The following is an 18,041-nucleotide window of genomic DNA, read 5'->3' on the forward strand; positions in this document are numbered from 1 at the left end:
CCCTGAGATGTTAGGAAGGAGCACTTTGCAGGGTTGGCAAGGCTGGGATTGCTGTTGCTGTGCCTGGTGCCTCGGTCGATGGTGGTCCATCTTGTTTCATTCCTTTTGTTTTGATTGAGTACAACTGAGGCGCTTGCTTGGCCATGTCAGAGGGCACATCAGAGTTACATGCAGGCCAGACCAGGTAAAGGCGGCAGATTTCCTTCCCTAAAGGATATTTTTACCACAGCCAACAATGGTTTGTTTCATGGTCGTCATTAGACTTTTCATTCCAGATGTTTTCTGGGCAGCACGGTAGCACAACTGGATAGCACTGTGGCTTCACAGCTCCAGGGTCCCAGGTTCGATTCCAGCTTGGGTCACTGTCTGTGCGGAGTCTGCACGTTCTCCCCGTGTCTGCGTGGGTTTCCTCCGGGTGCTCCGGTTTCCTCCCACAGTCCAAAGACGTGCAGATTAGATGGATTGGCCAGTATGAATTGCCCTTAGTGAGCAAAAAGGTTAGGAGGGGTTATTGAGTTACGGGGATAGGGGGGAAGTGAGGGCTTAAGAGGGTCGGTGCAGAATTGATGGCCCGAATGGCCTCCTTCTGCACTATATGTTCTATATAAGCTATATGTTTTATTAAGCTTTTAAAATCCACCATCTGGCATGGTTGGATTCGAACCCCTGTTCCCCAGATCATTACGCTCGGTCTCTGGATTACTAGCCCAGTGACAATATCACTAGGCCTCCACCTCCCCCGCAGTGAATCAAGCAGGCATGGAGTGTTGTTTGGCCATAAACACATTGGGCGGGATTCTCCCGTACCCGGCAGGGAGGGGGGTCCTGGCAGGACTGAGAGGCGTGAACCACTCCGACGTCGGGCCGCCCCAAAGGTGCGGAATCCTCCGCACCTTCAGGGCCTAGGCTAGCCCCGGAGTGGTTTGCACACCGCCGGCCGGCGGGAAAGGGACTTGGCGCCACACCAACCGGCGCCAAAGGGCCTCCACTGGCCGGTGCGAGTCGGCGCATGCGCACGGGGATTCACTTCTGCATCGGCCATCGCGGAGGACCACAACTGCCGATGCGGGAGGAATAGAGTGCCCCCACGGCACAGGTCCACCCAGGGATCGGTGGGCCCCGACCGCGGGCCAGGCCACCGTGGGGGCACATCCTGGGGCAATATCCCCCCAGACCCCCCAGGAACCCCGGAGCCCGTGCCGCCAGGTCCCGCCGGTACGGGACCTACTCTGATTTACACCCGTGGGAGCGGCTACAGGCGGGCGGGACTTCAGCCCATCGTGGGCCGAAGAATTCGGGCGGCCCCGGCGCCCATTGAGTCGTGCCGGACCCCGCCATTCTCCGAGGCGGGCGGCGCGACTCACGCCGGGCCGCTTTTTGGGGGGTGGGACAATTGTGAGGGCGGCGGCGGCGGGATTCACGTCAACCCCCGGCGATTCTCCCTCCCGGCGGGGGTTGGAGAATCCCGCCCATTATGTTCACTTGTTGGTGAAGTATTGCTGCGAATTGTATCATAGGGAGATTGCATTCTCAGCCTGCACTGTGGTATCAGGCAGAGCTACTTTAACCTCTGCCAGGTAACAGGTGTTGCAGTGGTATTGTTACTGGACTAATGATCCAGAGATCCAGGGTAATTCTCTAGAGAGATCAAGGTTTGAACCGCAGAGGGTGACATTTGAAATCAGTAAAAAAAAAAGAATCTGGATTTAAATGCATAAATCCATTGTCATAAAAACCCATCTGGTTCATGAATGAAATCTGCTGCCCTTGCCTCGTCTGGCCTACATGTGACTTCAGGACAATGTGGTTGATTCCTAAATACCCTCTACATTGGCCGAGCAAGCCACTCAGTTCAAGTGTCAAAGCACAGCCAGTGATGTCCAATTTCCTTAAATTAAATTTTTAAGAAATCACAGGAATGCAAGTATCCTCAGGGCTTCTGGGTCGGAGGGATGTTCCCAGTAGGTGTTGGGAAATGACAAGAGAGTTTTCATTCTTGACCAATACCTATTGCCTTCTGCTGGAAACAGGAAACAATCTGAAATGCCTTGCCCCGCGGCAGATTGAATGTGGCCAGTCTGGCTGCGTGACATTAAAGACCTCCATCTTGTTTTTGTGTGCAGGATTCAAAAATAGCACAGACACCTTACCACGCCCTGACTCCCGAAGAACGCGAAACCTTCAACGCCCGGCACGAACTACTCAACTATCTGAGCCAACCATTTCGAAAGTTTTCCATCAGCAAAGAACGGAAGCGGTTTGATGACATCATACAGCAAAGCTTACAAAGTAAGGAGAGACGTGGCTTTGACACTGTATCTGAGTTTTGGCTTGAATTCTTCTCACTCAGACTTGCCTCCCAGGCAGGTCAGTGTGTGCCAGAGCCTCCTCCAGGTTTAGGCGCCGTTAAGATGAACCACCAGGGGAACCTCAGGGTGAACGAGGATCTGCCTTCAGTGGGCTGTGATCAGGGCCCTCACCCGAAGCTCACGGGCCTGGTGGGAGATTCAAACTCCACACTACAGTGTCTCGCTAAGTCAGAGATAGCAGCTAAAGATGGAATTCCCTGATTTTTTGCCTGATGCCGCCACCCCCTTCCAGTGGGAAATGGGAGGATTCAGGTTGTGAATCCACCAGTAACCGCAAGCTGACTGGCCGATAGGACGGATGTAAATCGTGGACTGGTATTCATGATGAATTCCTTGAAGAAGCAATGGCCTTAGACATCAGTAGCAGATTTCACCCCCCCCCCCCCCTCCCCCATGTTTGGGGATTGCCCACCCCTTCTCCCTCTATTTGGGATCAGAAAGTATATTTCCTCAGTGTTTCAGGTTGAAACGCTGGCTCCAACCCACAGAGAACAGCATCCTCCCCTAATTTGTCCAACTGTCCATTAATGACGGCTCTTCAGGAGACCAGCACGGTAGCATTGTGGATAGCACAATTGCTTCACAGCTCCAGGGTCCCAGGTTCGATTCCGGCTTGGGTCACTGTCTGTGCGGATGTCTGCACATCCTCCCCGTGTGTGCGTGGGTTTCCTCCGGGTGCTCTGGTTTCTTCCCACAGTCCAAAGATGTGCAGGTTAGGTGGATTGGCTATGATAAATTGCCCTTAGTGTCCAAAATTGCCGTTAGTGTTGGGTGGGGTTACTGGGTTATGGGGATAGGGTGGAGGTGTTGACCTTGTGTAGGGAGCTCTTTCCAAGAGCCGGTGCAGACTCGATGGGCTGAATGGCCTCCTTCTGCACTGTAAATTCTATGTTCTATGTAAATCACACTGAGTTGGCATAGCAGATGCATCGAGAGGTTCAAAACACAATTAAAAATACTTACAACACCAGGTTAAAGTCCAACAGGTTTGTTTCGAATCACTAGCTTTCGGAGCACAGCTCCTTTCTCAGGTGAATGAAGAGGTGGGGTCCAGAAACATATATACAGACAAAGTCAATGCTGCAAGATGATACTTTGAATGGGAGTCTTTGCAGATAATTAAGTCTTCACATGTCCAGATGGAGAAACAGGAGAGAGGGTTGTTTGAAGGCAAGAAGTGGGGGTGTGGGATGACCTTGGCAAGATGTTCGTCATCATCGCTAACGTACTGAAGGCTGCGAAGAAGATGTCGTGGTTTCTCCGCTCCGGGGAAGTACTGGACGACGAAGGGTATTCTGTCGGTTGTGTCCCATGTTTGTCTTCTGAAAAAGTCGGCGCGGTTTTTTGCTGTGGCGCGTTGGAACTGTCGATCGACTCAACCGCCAGAGTGCCCTTCATCGATGAAGACAAACATCTTGCCAAGCTCATCCCCACACCCCCACTACTTGCCTTCAAACAACCGCGCAACCTCAAACAGATCATTGTTTGCAGCAAACCACCCAGCTTTCATAACAGTGTTCACGACACCACACAACCCTGCCATGGCAATCTCTGCAAGATGTGCCAGATCATCGACATGGGTACCACCATTACACGTGAGAACACCACCCACCGGGTACGCGGTACATACTCGTGCGACTCGGCCAATGTTGTCTACCTCATACGCTGCAGGAAAGGATATCCCGAAGCATGGTACATTGGCGAGATCATGCAGACGCTGCGACAACGGACATCGCGCGACAATCGCCAGGCAGGAATGTTCACTTCCAGTCGGGGAACACTTCAGCAGCCAAGGGCATTCAGCCTCTCCAAAGCGGCCTTCAGGATTCGCGACAACGCAGAATCGCCGAGCAGAAAATTATAACCAAATTCCGCACACATGAGTATGGCCTCAACCGGGACCTTGGATTCATATCGCATTCCATTCACCCCCCCCCCCCCCCCCCCCCCCCCACCATCTGGCCTGGGCTTGCGAAATCCTACCAACTGTCCTGACATGAGACAATTCACACCTCTTTAACCTGTGATTATCGCTCTCTCCCGTTGCTCCATCTGGACCTGTAAAGACTTAATTACCTGCAAAGGCTCGCATTCAAAGTATCATCTTGTACCATTTACTTTGTCTATATATGTGTTTCTGGAACCCACCTCTTCATTCACCTGAGGAAGGAGCTGCGTTCTGAAAGCTAGTGACATCGAAACAAACCTGTTGGACTTTAACCTGGTGTTGTAAGACTTCTTACTGTGCTCACCCCAGTCCAACGCCGGCATCTCCACATCACAATTAAAAATGGAATAGGCAAAATATGTCCCCAAGGTAAGGAACACAGAAATGAGGTTATGGCTTCATACAGGATCAAGAACATATGAAACAGGGGCAGACGTAGGCCATTTGGCCTCAAGCCTGCACTGCCATTTCATAAGATAATGGTTGATCTGTTTGTGTTTCCCATTCTACATTCCCATCTACCCCTGATAACTTTCAATTCCCTTGCTAAACAGGAATCAATCTCTGAATAATACATAGAATTCCTACAGTGCAGAAGGCAGCCATTCAGCCCATCGAGTCTGAACTGACCATCTGAAACAGCACCCTACCTAGGTCCAATTCCCCACCCTGTCCCCATAACTGTACCTAACCTAGACACCTTTGGACACTAAGGGGCAATTTAGCTAATCCACCAAACCTGCACATCTTTTGGACTGTGGGAGGAAACCGGAGCACCCGGAGGAGACCCACGCAGGCACAGGGAGAAAGAGCAAACTCCACACAGTCACCCAAGACCGGAATCGAACCTGAGACCCTGTGAGGCAGCAGTGCTAACCACTGTGCTAGCGTGCCGTCCAGAAGAGACACACGGACTCGACGTTAAAACTGTTTCCAGAATTTTCAGTTTTATTTAAGAATCTCTCTACCCCCGCCTTAAAGATATTCAGTGACCCCCACCTTCACTTTGTTCTGAGGCAGAGCGTTCCAAAGTCTCAGAAGCCTCAAAGAGAAAAGGTTCCTCCCCTAAAGGGCGACATCCAATTTTAAAACAGTGCCCCTTCGATCTGCACCCACCCACAAGAGGAAACACGATCGCAGGCGCGCAGCGGAGATGGTGCCTTTGAACAAGAGCCTACTCTCCCTGTGCAGTCAGAGCGTTCGCCAAATTGCAAGACAACAAGCTCACCATAAAACTGGTTCTGATATTCATGACAAGTCTGGAAATGTAGGACCACGTTCCTGCTGACTCAACAGGCCCCGTGCTATTTCACGTTCGAATGAGTGATGATTGACAGAAGGCGAGATTTCTGTCCGCACTTGGAAGGAAGTCCCACCTTGGAGATCTGTCGGCCAATTGGTCCATTCAAGCACAGCGCTGCAGTGGCTGGAAGAGGTACTGCAGTGCTGTGCATGATACTGAGTCACATGACCCATAGTACTGGTAAGTACCAGGGGTCGAGTTGAGTGGAGGGATTCCCTGGGGGGGTCACGATGGGGCGTGCAATCTCTCTGTCATTGGGTTGGCCGAGAGGGGAAGGAGGCCAGGGGTCTCAAGTCCATAAGAGGTGAAGAGGCCTTCTGATGAAGATTTCCTGTCCGAGATCGAGGGTGAGGCCTTTTCTGTTCTCCACTCTCAGTCATCGGGTACCCACTGGACTAAAATTTGAGGCTGGACAGGAAAAGACCCGAAGTGACCATTAAAAGAAGGCAAGGGTGAGCATCCTATCCAAGGCCATAAAATCACATCCCGGTCCGTGCAGGATCTCGGAGGGCATCCCCCCCATTTCAGAATCTGTGGAGGGGGTAGCGTAAAATTCTAGGCCTTTATTTCTTTCTGTGTGTCCGTAAGCCAAGGTGTTTTATATTTTGAAATAGACTGTGGCATTTTACTAAACGCTCTGTGAGGATACTTTTTAAAGTGTGTTGCAGCAAACTCTCTTTAGGGGTAAATCAGAAGTCTAGTTGATTCACACATTCAAACCAGGGGAATGGTTGAAAATTCACAATAGGAAGATAGGAAGAAATAGTTTTTACAACCATGAATAACTTCAATAAAAAGCACCACAGATAGGAATAGCAGTTGTGCCAGAGTCCAGATCAGAGTGCAGTGAAAGCTCCTTTATGCAGGAGCTGCTATTCAGGCAGGCTCAGCTAGCTGAGGCGAGGATTTGCAAAATTGCTTTAAAGTTAATGGGGACGTAGCAAGATGAGTTTGGTCCATGTTTGTTACACAGCAACGTGTGTAAATGTATCAGCCGTGGTGCTAAGTGCGTTATGAACTTTCCCAAGTAATTTAATAATATTAGAAACAACCTTAACTGAGTCAGTTCTGGAGCATCCAGGATCTCCAACATCTTCTTCGGTTCTTTGTGAAGACCGTCTTGGTTGATGATGTGACCAAGATAGTGAATAGAAGATTTTAAAAATTTGCACTTCTCTTTCTTGACCCTGAGGTTATGTTATTGACACTTTGCAAGAGCAGCTTCCAGGTTCTCTACATGGTTCAAACCTGGAATCAAAATGTGGTCCAGGTACCATTGCATACCCGATAGCCGACTCAAGATCTGATCCATGGCTCGTTGGAGCAGAGCCGGTGTTGATGTTATCCCAGGGAAGCCTCCGATACCCTTATGTGTTACTATGATCAGTAATGGTTGAGTCACAACAGTTACATTCATTTGCAGATAGGCTTGAGAGAGATGGATTTTGCTAAATATTTGGCCGCCTGACAGGCTGCAGAAAGATCTTAGATAAGTGGTTGAGGGTACTTATCAGCACATAATACAAGATTGATAGTTGCTTTGATATACGCGCATATTCGTACTGAACCATCTTTCTTTAACACTGGGAAGATTGGGGTAGCCTAATCGCTGGTGGTAACGGGCTCAATGACTCCTGTTTTCAGTCACCTCTCAAGTTCTTCTTCCACTTTAGGTCGAATAGCATAGGGTATGGTCCGCACTTTCAACCATTTGGCAGTCTGTCTGCCTTTATCTTCATAGATTATCATAGAATTTACAGTGCAGAAGGAGGTCATTCGGCCCACCGAGTCTGCACCGGCTCTTGGAAAGAGCACCCTACCCAAGGTCCACACCTCCACCCTATCCCCATAACTCAGTAATCCCACCCAACCCTAAGGGCAATTTTGGAGACTAAGGGCAATTTACCATGGCCAATCCACCTAACCTGCACATCTTTGGACTGTGGGAGGAAACCGGAGCACCCGGAGGAAACCCACGCACACACGGGGAGGATGAGCAGACTCCGGATGCAAGTGACTCTTTGCATACTTTCTCAGGAGGTGGTTGAAGATCGTTCGCAGAACCAAAACGTTGGTTCACAGTGGCCCAGTTTAGCTTAATCTTCCTTAACCATCCAAAGTTTGGCCACATTCACGGTACTTTGTATGCTTTTGCAACAAATTGTGAAATGTTTTCCCCTTCCTTCTGTGCACGACGGTGAAAGCGGGAATTTTTCAGCTATTAATTGTGAACAGGGAGAAAAATGTTGTTGCAAGACAGTCATTAACTTATCATATGAATCACTTCTCGGCCTTTTGGCTTCAATCAAGTGTCAGATCAAGCCTAAGATGCGGAGAAATGTCTTTTCTCGTCAGCATGGATCTTGTAGGTCTCCCTTGTGGAGACCATGGATTGGGTTCAATTTGAATTTGAATTGGTTTTTGGAACGAGCAATGAGATGCATCAAGGGTTTGCCCTGTCCACTCTGCACATTGGCTTTGTAACGTAAAGGATGGGATCAAAAAAAAATTTATACATCATATGAGTTGTCTCTAAGTTCAGTTGGGTGCACTAAATTCTGTGGCAACATGAATGTTCTCCTCCCAATTGAGCTGAGAAAGGCTGCAGTATTCAGGCCTGCTGGTGTCTGACTGGCTTTAAGGAACGACTGGAACCTTTCTTCATAAGACTTTGTGTCTCCTCCTCATCAAAAGTATCCATGGCTCCTTCCCGCTATTTTTGGATTGCAGCTTCCTGATCTGAGCTCAGCCTTTGGCCTGATTTCCCTGCTGTTTACCTTTTCTCTGTTTAAAGCAGACAAACTCACAGCGCACAAGCAGACTAGCTGTTTGTGTGCCCCGCTTTCGATTCCCGGGCAGTACGGTAACACAGTGGTTAGCACTGTGGCTTCACAGCGCCAGGGTCCCAGGTTCGATTCCCCACTGGGTCACTGTCTGTGTGGAGTCTGCACGTTCTCCCCGTGTCTGCGTGGGTTTCCTCCGGGTGCTCCGGTTTCCTCCCACAGTCCAAAGATGTGCAGATTAGGTGGTTTGGCTGTGCTAAATTGCCCTTAGTGTCCAAAAAGATTAGGAGGGATTATTGGGTTCTGGGGATAGGGTGGACATGAGGGCTTAAGTGGGTCAGTGCAGACTCGATGGGCCGAATGGCCTCCTTCTGCCTTCTGCACTGTATGTTCTATGATGTATAAAAGTACGTTGCAGAGTAGGCAGCCCTGTGGGTCTACATTCCCGCGCCCCATTTCAGTGCCTTGTGCGCCGTCTCCGCAGCTCTACCACTACAGCGATAAGTGTACTAGAAACTTTGATCCTCCATTTGAAGTAAGCCTCCAGTAATGCACAGTTGTTCGGTTGCTTTCTTTTCTTTCTGAAAACCCTTTTACTTTCACTGGCGGCTGTCGCGATCGACCGGATGATTCGCCAACGCCCAGCTACAAACCGCTCTGTGTCCAAATATTTACGAGAGTTATTTTTTACTTGTCACCACGATGATTTCACCTTGGAAGGCACTATGTATCTCCCGACCTCACTCGCGATGGTGTATGGGCCAGGATCTCCGTCGATGATTGCTTCTTCTGGCTCACAAAATCGTCATCGAAAGTTGTTTCTCTCCCTTTATTTTAGGGCTCAGATCCCGTCGCCAGTTGTTGTAGCCGCAGAGAGAAAGAATCAGAGGTGGCACAGGTCGAGTTTGTATAACATAGCGCAAGGGGGTTATTTACTAGATGCTGCTCAAACAGTGAACTCCACAGAAGCCCGTGAAATGCTCCGGTGATGCCTGTGAATAGCACGTGACATTGCACTAGCCAATGGTGTTTCTCTGATCCATAACACTCACCCATCCCCTCTCCATACCAACCCATGCACCTTCATACCGTCCATGCCATCCCATACCCCACAGACTGTGACACCTCCATTCCCTCCATGTAACCTCCTCCACAGCCACTCACCCAACATGCACGATGCACAGTCCTCACAAACCATGTAATAACTGCTTTAATCACGTATCAACATTACAGTACAGCATCCACTAGTCATATTTGAAGCTGGCAACACATTTCACACTTAACTGTCAGAATGTTTCAGACTCCTCAGCAGACTTCCCCTCATGATGCTCCAAAGCGACATTGCTTTCCGGACTTCCTACACCCCGCACCCACTCACAAAAACTGTGGGCGGAGGAATGACAATTTTCCTGTGGTCCTCACCATGGGGACCCTTCCCTTGCTGGAGTGTGTGTGCGTTCTGCAAACCAGGTCTTCCTGACCCACCCAAAGGCCACATGAAAATGGCGCAGGGTGAGAAGTATTATATTACTTGGTTTAAGTAATATATGTTGTGACTAACTGTAGACGATATTGAAGGACACTCAAGTCTTCGAAGTAAACTGAAAGAATTTATTAAGTAATGCAAAACTAATAAATGAGTTTGACACTCTACTGATCTAACTCTTGCAACAAAGTAAGAATTATTAACTGTACAAACTGTATCTAAGCTACACGTGGTGGCTGGACTGAGATCTCTCTGCTACACTGATGTTCTTCCTGTAAATCCTGCTGGAAGTGGGAGAGAGAGAGCATCTGGGAGCTCCGGTTATATAGTGGGTCGTGTAATGCCCTCCAGTGGTTATGCCACAGCTGGATGTTGTGATTAACCCCTTAGTTACATGTCTGTCTACATATCATTACAAGAAGGGAAGAGAAAAAACGCTTGGCTTGCAAAAGGAAACCGAAGTGCAGCTGTTTGCACCATAATTCCTGCCCTGAAAACCAGGCCCGATATCGCCAAACTTGAGGCAGCGCAATTCTCATTGGCAGTTTCCTTTCTTCCACCAATAGGTGGAGATACTTGAAAAGGAAATATGTTCGGGGCCACAGAGCGAGGGCAGAGGAATGGGAATAATTGGACAGCCCTTCCAGATGAACCACCGCAGGCACACGCCTTAGTGCAGAGCATTACGCAACTCTGTTACAGAGGCAAAGAGTCGGGGCCTCGCAAAGGAGGCTATTGAAAGAGCTGTGTTTGCTAGAGGCAGCCATTTTACCGTGGCTTTTCTCTTAATGTCCACTGGTGCCTCTCTGTGCAACGTACAGCCACTGCTTCATTAAAGGGCAGGCACCAGGGATTTAGTGCATTTCTGACTACAATACACTTTTTTTTGCAATGCTAGGTTTTTTTTTTGTTAGTCCATTAGGCAGGAGATTGTTTTTCTATTAGGGTCTTCGCATTCATCAGTGTCTTAATCATGGAAAGGCTGTAGCTTCTGATTGCCTGCTCAAAATTACAAGCAGATCTTCTCAAGCTCCTGACATCCAGCATTATTCTCTTACTCAGCTGGGATGCTGCTCTCATAATTGATCCGGAGCAATTTAAATTCCCAGTTTAGTTTTTAACCAGGGGCTCGTTTCTCCGTTTCTGAGACTAAGTGCTGACTGTGGAGTTTCACGACGGCAAAAATGGCGCGACAGGTAAAATTATTCAGCCACTCCAAAGGGGCTCGGATGGGCGTAACGGGAAATGCCACACTTTGTACGTGGAACGGCGGCATTTTGCCGGATCCGTGATTGCCGCACAGCTGAGCCGCACTGAAGAGATTCTCCACCCCCTCCCGTTGCAGACAACATGGATGGAAAGAGAGCAGCGCCGGTCTTTCGTGACGCTGAGCTGGAACCCCTCCTGGACGTCGTGGAGGAGAGATGGATGGTGCTGTACCCCGGCCCGGAGGAAGGTCCTCGGTTGTCTGGGCGGAGATGGGAGCCGCCGTCAATGTTGTCAGTGAAGTCGTCCAGACTGGCATCTCGTGCAAAAAAAAAAGTGCACGACCTCCTCAGGGAGGCCAGCGTGAGTAGGCAGCACTGTGCCCCTGGCACTAACCCCCCTACCCCCGCACACACGTGACCTGGAACCCTCCCCCCGCCAGGGAACAGCTGGACCCCCACCCTGCTACACATGCCAGCACCCATGCCAGCTGCAATGGCCGTGTGCCCTGGCCAATGATGCCATCAGCTACCCATCCCCTGGGTTGCGTGCATCGGACCGTCTAACACTGTCGTTGTCTGTGTTTGTCGTCCCCCCCCCCACCAGGACAAGGCCACGCACAATCGCTGGGAGCGGGAGAAGACCAGCGGGGGACCACCACTCCTGCGTCCCCTCACTGTGCCCCAGCAGAGGCCACTGGATGTGGTTGGCGGCCCGGAGCAGAGGGAGGTCGCCGAGGCGGAGGTAGGCGGCGTGCAACAAAGTGAGATCCCCTGCCTAGTTGTGGATCCTCATGACACATGTATGCCTCCCACCCCCCCTCATCCCACCCTCACCCCCGTCCGGCTGTTTAACCATACATGCCGTCGTGTGTCTTACAGGACGTGTCGGAGATGGGCCCGGCCCATCCGGGGTCCTCCGCCCCCAGCCAGTGCCAGAGCCGGTGCCCCCCCGGACAGCAGCGCACCGATGGGGAGAGCAGCCTGAACACCAGCCCTCTGCCCGAAACCCAGGAGTTCGGGTCGGAGGAGGACACTGATTTCCTGTCACAGCTGCCTCCAACACACTCCACCATCTCGGAGACTATCACCTCGGTTGGGCACATTAGTGAAGAAGCTCCTGGGACACTCACTGCTGCGCACCACACAGTTGGGTCGGTACAGCAGGTGGAGGTAAGAGCAGCCGATGGGCCGGACGGTCGGAGGGCAGGCCGGCCCCAGGAATCAGCTGCCACCCAGACGGGTCACGGGCTCCTAGAACATCCATTCCCAGCCATAGTGCAGGCACAGGATAGACCCAAAGACTACGGGAGGGGATGACAGCCGGCTTCCAGTACCTACAGGAGCAGGTGGAGGTGTCCATCCGCAGGCAGGAGCAGGGGCTGGTGCCAGTCATGCGTGCCACCCAGGCCAAAAACGCACGGGTGGCGTCCGCGGTGGAGGCAATGGGGGGCGACGGTGTCGGATATGGGTCAGAATGTGCGAGGCCTAGGGCTTCTGTGCAGGTGGGGCCGAGGCCCAGGACAGGGCTGCCCTCTCACAGGCAGCCATGTGCCAGAGCCACCTGGAGATAGCAGCGGCGGTCTTCAGCATGGCCCAATGACAGCAGGCCATTGCTGAGGTCGGCGGCGGCAGGTCCACGTGGCGCAGATACAGAGGGAGGTGACCCAGTCCCAGAGGGACATGGCCCACTTTCTGGCTGATGTTGCCCACACCCTGAGGGACACCGCCCACTCACTGGGTGCTGTGGTACAGACCCTCAGGGATCAGAGAATCCCGCCCGATATGCCTACTATAGTATCCGGCCGCGCGGTGGTGCCGCGACTTTGGCATTTTTGGGGGGCCCGAGAATCCTGATTTGGCGTGAAACCGGCGTCTGGCTCGATTTCGGTATCGGAACCTATTCACCGCCCGATCACATTTCAGCTACAGCTGACGAAGAATCCAGCTCCAGATCTGTGTGTGTGTGGTTTATTTTCTCTTTTACCACAATCCTTGAATTTCTTATTCGCGGTCACCTTTGTGACCTTTTCATCCTGTGTGGCCTCGCTATTCCCACCGTGTTTACACAGATAGGACCATATCTGATCATTTCCTTGTATCAATCACCACCAACATCTAATTTAGCACAGGGCTAAATCGCTGGCTTTGAAAGCAGACCATGGCAGGCCAGCAGCACGGTTCAATTCCCGTACCAGCCTCCCCGAACAGGCGCCGGAATGTGGCGACTCGGGGCTTTTCATAGTAACTTCATTGAAGCCTAATTGTGACAATAAGCGATTTTCATTCATTCATTGACCTCCAAACCAGACCTCATCCTCTGTCCGCTCCAGAAAGGAACTCCTCCCCAATTCACTTACAACTGTGCTTGCAAAATCCCAACTGGCTAGCATTCCGCACACCGTCTACCAAATTGTTTCTGAAGCTATTGTTCTTCTCAACCATACCCTGTCCTCCCCATCCATACCCTTCGACCTCATTGAATGCATTGGTCTCTCTCTCTCACCCCTGGCCTTTCTCTTAGTAACCTCTTCTCCCCACCCATTAAACTCAAGAAATACAGACTGAAATGGATATGGTGAACAAAAGCCTGAACCATCCATGGCCAGATCTAGATGAACGACCTGAAACATTATCAGGTCCTGCTCTCTCGTCTGTTAAAGGTGTTCACTATTCCAGGATCATCCTTGACTGCAAAGACAATCCCGGCTTCTTTTCTCTCCCACAAACCACCTTAAACACTTCTCCCATGTCTACCAGGACTACCAGTTTAACCCCCGGGGAAACGGACAGGTGGAGAGGGAGAACGCGATGGTATGGAAGGCCGTCCTCCTGGCCCTACGGTCTCGGAGTCTCCCAGTTTCCCACTGGCAGGAGGTCCTCCCCGACACGCTCCACTCCATTAGGTCACTCCTTTGCACAGCCATGAACGAGACTCCTCATGACCGTCTATTTGTTTTCACCAGGAAATCCACCTCCGGGGTCTCACTTCCAGCCTGGCTGAAGACACCGGGGCCCGTCCTGCTCCGCAAACACGTGAGGAGCCATAAGTCCGACCCCCTGGTCGAGAGCGTCCAGCTCCTTCACGCCAATCCCCAGAATGCATACGTGGCGCACCCGACGGCCGACAAGATACGGTCTCCTTCCGGGACCTGGCACCCGCAGGATCCCCTACGACCATCCCCTAACCCCCCCCCCCCAACCTACACCGAACAGTGCCTCTGCCCCTACATGGCCTACAACCCCTCCCCCCCCCCCCCCTACATCCCGTCCCCCCCAATCGCCGACCTACAGGAATGAAGCTCCAGAAGACACGCTCCCGGAGTCAACACCCGTGCCCGCAGCAACAAGTTCAACACCCGTGCCCGCAGCAACAAGTTCAACACCCGTGCCCGCAGCAACAAGTTCAACACCCGTGGCCGCAGTGACGAGTTCAACACCCGTGCCCGCAGCGAAACCAGAGTCAGGCGATTGCAGCGAACTATCAAGGCGCCGGACAGACTCAACCTGTGAGCCACTTCACCCCCGCTGGACTTCAATTTCTTAACAGGGGGTGAATGTGGTGAATGTATTAAGGCAACCATTCACCACTGTATTACATTACATTGTACGATGCTGATGCCCTTGTGGGCTCCACCTATGGACCATTGTATTACATTACATTACATTGTATCATGTTGTTGCCCTTGTGGGCTCCGCCCCCTCGGGGGAGGTATATAGATCTGCTGCGTGCAGCTCTCAGTACAGAGCAGTCACAGGCAGGCACCGTTCTAGCTGATTAAAACCACTGTTCACTTCAACTCTCCGTCTTGTGTGAATTGATGGTCGCATCAATATGTTTCACCTATAAATTAGTGCGAGGCTGAGTAAAGACTGACTCCAGGGTCATACTGCACGGGTTTCAGGACGAGGACAGTCATGGTTAGACAATCCAGGCCTGAGTTTTTCCATGCCTGCAGATTGTAGCAGCAAAGGGCAAACAGGACGGCATGAGGAGAGGATCAGCTCTGAGGCCCTAAAAAGAAGAGAAAGAGATTGGGCAATGCATTCTTGAGGCCAGCTTAACTTTCAAAAGAACACTCGAACAATAAAAACACTGATGAAATAGAGAAAGGGAAGGCTGGGAGAGAGAGATGTTGGCGACTAGAGCTGGGTGAAGGATCGCCCATCAGATATCAAGGTGTGGTGCGTTGAATCCAACTCACAAATGTTGAGAATTGTCAAAGGAAAATACCAGAGCCTGGCTTTGATTGTCCATTCTTTAGAGAACTGGATGGTAGAATACTCCAGTTTCGGGATGTCCTTACTTTCGGATTTGGGATTGACATGAATGCCTAACAGGAAAATACTTTTGGTGTTACAGGTCGAGAAACCAGTGAAACAGTGTCAGAACTTAGCGAATCTGAGGCACTCTCTTTGGCTGAAATCAGTCTGACGGCAAAAGCCATCTTGGAGCGGCATTCTCAAACTGCCGAGGGGAATTTGCCAATCTCACCGGTCACCGAAAAGAAGGGCAAAATCCAAGAAACAGCTCCAAGGTGAGAGGTGTGGGGCCGAAATTGTGGAAAGTTGGGATGCCCAACTCTCCAAATATCCAAGGGTTCCCAGTGTCAATACTTTCAGCTGAGCCCAACCTTAAGATACAGTCCATCGAACAGCAGGCCAGAGTATAAAAGTGCTAAATTGTGGACAGAACAGGGAAAACAGAGAACACCACAAGGTGACACAGTGAGAGAACAGAGAGGGACGGAGTGAGTGAGCGGAGAGGGACAGAGTGAGTGAGCGGAGAGGGACAGAGTGAGTGAGCGGAGAGGGACAGAGTGAGTGAGCGGAGAGGGACAGAGTGAGTGAGCGGAGAGGGACAGAGTGAGTGAGCGGAGAGGGACAGAGTGAGTGAGCGGAGAGGGACAGAGTGAGTGAGCGGAGAGGGACAGAGTGAGTGAGCGGAGAGGGACAGAGTGAGTGAGCGGAGAGGGACAGAGTGAGTGAGCGGAGAGGGACAGACTGAGTGAGAGGAGAGGGACAGAGTGAGTGAGCGGAGAGGGACAGAGTGAGTGAGAGGAGAGGGCCAGAGTGAGTGAGCGGAGAGACACAGAGTGAGTGAGAGAGGGACAGAGTGAGTGAGAGAGGGACAGAGTGAGTGAGAGAGGGACAGAGTGAGTGAGAGAGGGACAGAGTGAGTGAGAGAGGGACAGAGTGAGTGAGTGAGAGAGGGACAGAGTGAGTGAGAGAGGGACAGAGTGAGTGAGAGAGGGACAGAGTGAGTGAGCGGAGAGGGACAGAGTGAATGAGCGGAGAAGGACAGAGTGAGTGAGAGGAGAGGGACAGAGTGACTAAGAGGAGAGGGACAGAGTGAGTGAGAGGAGAGGGACAGAGTAAGTGAGCGGAGAGGGACAGAGTGAGTGAGCGGAGAGGGACAGAGTGAGTGAGTGAGTGAGAGAGGGAGTGAGTGAGTGAGTGAGAGGGACAGAGTGAGTGAGCAGAGAGGGACAGAGTGAGTGAGCAGAGAGGGACAGAGTGAGTGAGCGGAGAGGGACAGAGTGAGTGAGCGGAGAGGGACAGAGTGAGTGAGCGGAGAGGGACAGAGTGAGTGAGCGGAGAGGGACAGAGTGAGTGAGCGGAGAGGGACAGAGTGAGTGAGCGGAGAGGGACAGAGTGAGTGAGCGGAGAGGGACAGAGAGAGTGAGCGGAGAGGGACAGAGAGAGTGAGCGGAGAGGGACAGAGTGAGTGAGAGGAGAGGGACAGAGTGAGTGAGCGGAGAGGGACAGAGTGAGTGAGCGGAGAGGGACAGAGTGAGTGAGCGGAGAGGGACAGAGTGAGTGAGAGAGGGACAGAGTGAGTGAGTGAGAGAGGGACAGAGTGAGTAGGAGAGGGACAGAGTGAGTGAGCGGAGAGGGAAAGAGTGAGTGAGCGGAGAGGGACAGAGTGACTAAGAGGAGAGAGACAGAGTGAGTGAGAGGAGAGGGACAGAGTAAGTGAGCGGAGAGGGACAGAGTAAGTGAGCGGAGAGGGACAGAGTGAGTGAGCGGAGAGGGACAGAGTGAGTGAGAGGAGAGGGACAGAGTGAGTGACCGGAGAGGGACAGAGTGAGTGAGCGGAGAGGACAGAGTGAGTGAGAGGAGAGGGACAGAGTGAGTGAGCGGAGAGGGACAGAGTGAGTGAGAGGAGAGGGACAGAGTGAGTGAGCGGAGAGGGACAGAGTGAGTGAGCGGAGAGGGACAGAGTGAGTGAGCGGAGAGGGACAGAGTGAGTGAGCGGAGAGGGACAGAGTGAGTGAGCGGAGAGGGACAGAGTGAGTGAGCGGAGAGGGACAGAGAGAGTGAGCGGAGAGGGACAGAGAGAGTGAGCGGAGAGGGACAGAGTGAGTGAGAGGAGAGGGACAGAGTGAGTGAGCGGAGAGGGACAGAGTGAGTGAGCGGAGAGGGCCAGAGTGAGTGAGTGGAGAGGGACAGAGTGAGTGAGAGAGGGACAGAGTGAGTGAGTGAGAGAGGGACAGAGTGAGTGAGCGGAGAGGGACAGAGTGAGTGAGCGGAGAGGGACAGAGTGAGTGAGCGGAGAGGGACAGAGTGAGTGAGCGGAGAGGGACAGAGTGAGTGAGCGGAGAGGGACAGAGTGAGTGAGCGGAGAGGGACAGAGAGAGTGAGCGGAGAGGGACAGAGTGAGTGAGAGGAGAGGGACAGAGTGAGTGAGCGGAGAGGGACAGAGTGAGTGAGCGGAGAGGGACAGAGTGAGTGAGCGGAGAGGGACAGAGTGAGTGAGAGAGGGACAGAGTGAGTGAGTGAGAGAGGGACAGAGTGAGTAGGAGAGGGACAGAGTGAGTGAGCGGAGAGGGAAAGAGTGAGTGAGCGGAGAAGGACAGAGTGAGTGAGCGGAGAGGGACAGAGTGACTAAGAGGAGAGAGACAGAGTGAGTGAGAGGAGAGGGACAGAGTAAGTGAGCGGAGAGG

The 18,041-nt window shown here is 51.9% G+C and overlaps 1 protein-coding gene across 3 annotated transcripts in view; it reads left to right on the forward strand.

Moving 5' to 3' along the window:
• Nucleotides 1–18,041, forward strand: part of ankmy1 (ankyrin repeat and MYND domain containing 1) — a 285,915-nt gene that overhangs the window by 105,936 nt on the left and 161,938 nt on the right. For 2 of the 3 annotated variants that reach the window (XM_072474912.1, XM_072474913.1), the window contains 2 exons: nt 2,124–2,289; nt 15,458–15,632. In XM_072474912.1, coding sequence (XP_072331013.1) covers nt 2,124–2,289; nt 15,458–15,632 — 341 coding nt within the window. Of the gene's footprint in view, nt 1–2,123; nt 2,290–14,060; nt 14,284–15,457; nt 15,633–18,041 lie in introns of those variants that run through there. The other variant, XM_072474914.1, reaches the window with a different exon arrangement.

Source organism: Scyliorhinus torazame, chromosome 14 (assembly GCF_047496885.1).
Source record: "Scyliorhinus torazame isolate Kashiwa2021f chromosome 14, sScyTor2.1, whole genome shotgun sequence".
Taxonomy (NCBI): domain Eukaryota; kingdom Metazoa; phylum Chordata; class Chondrichthyes; order Carcharhiniformes; family Scyliorhinidae; genus Scyliorhinus; species Scyliorhinus torazame.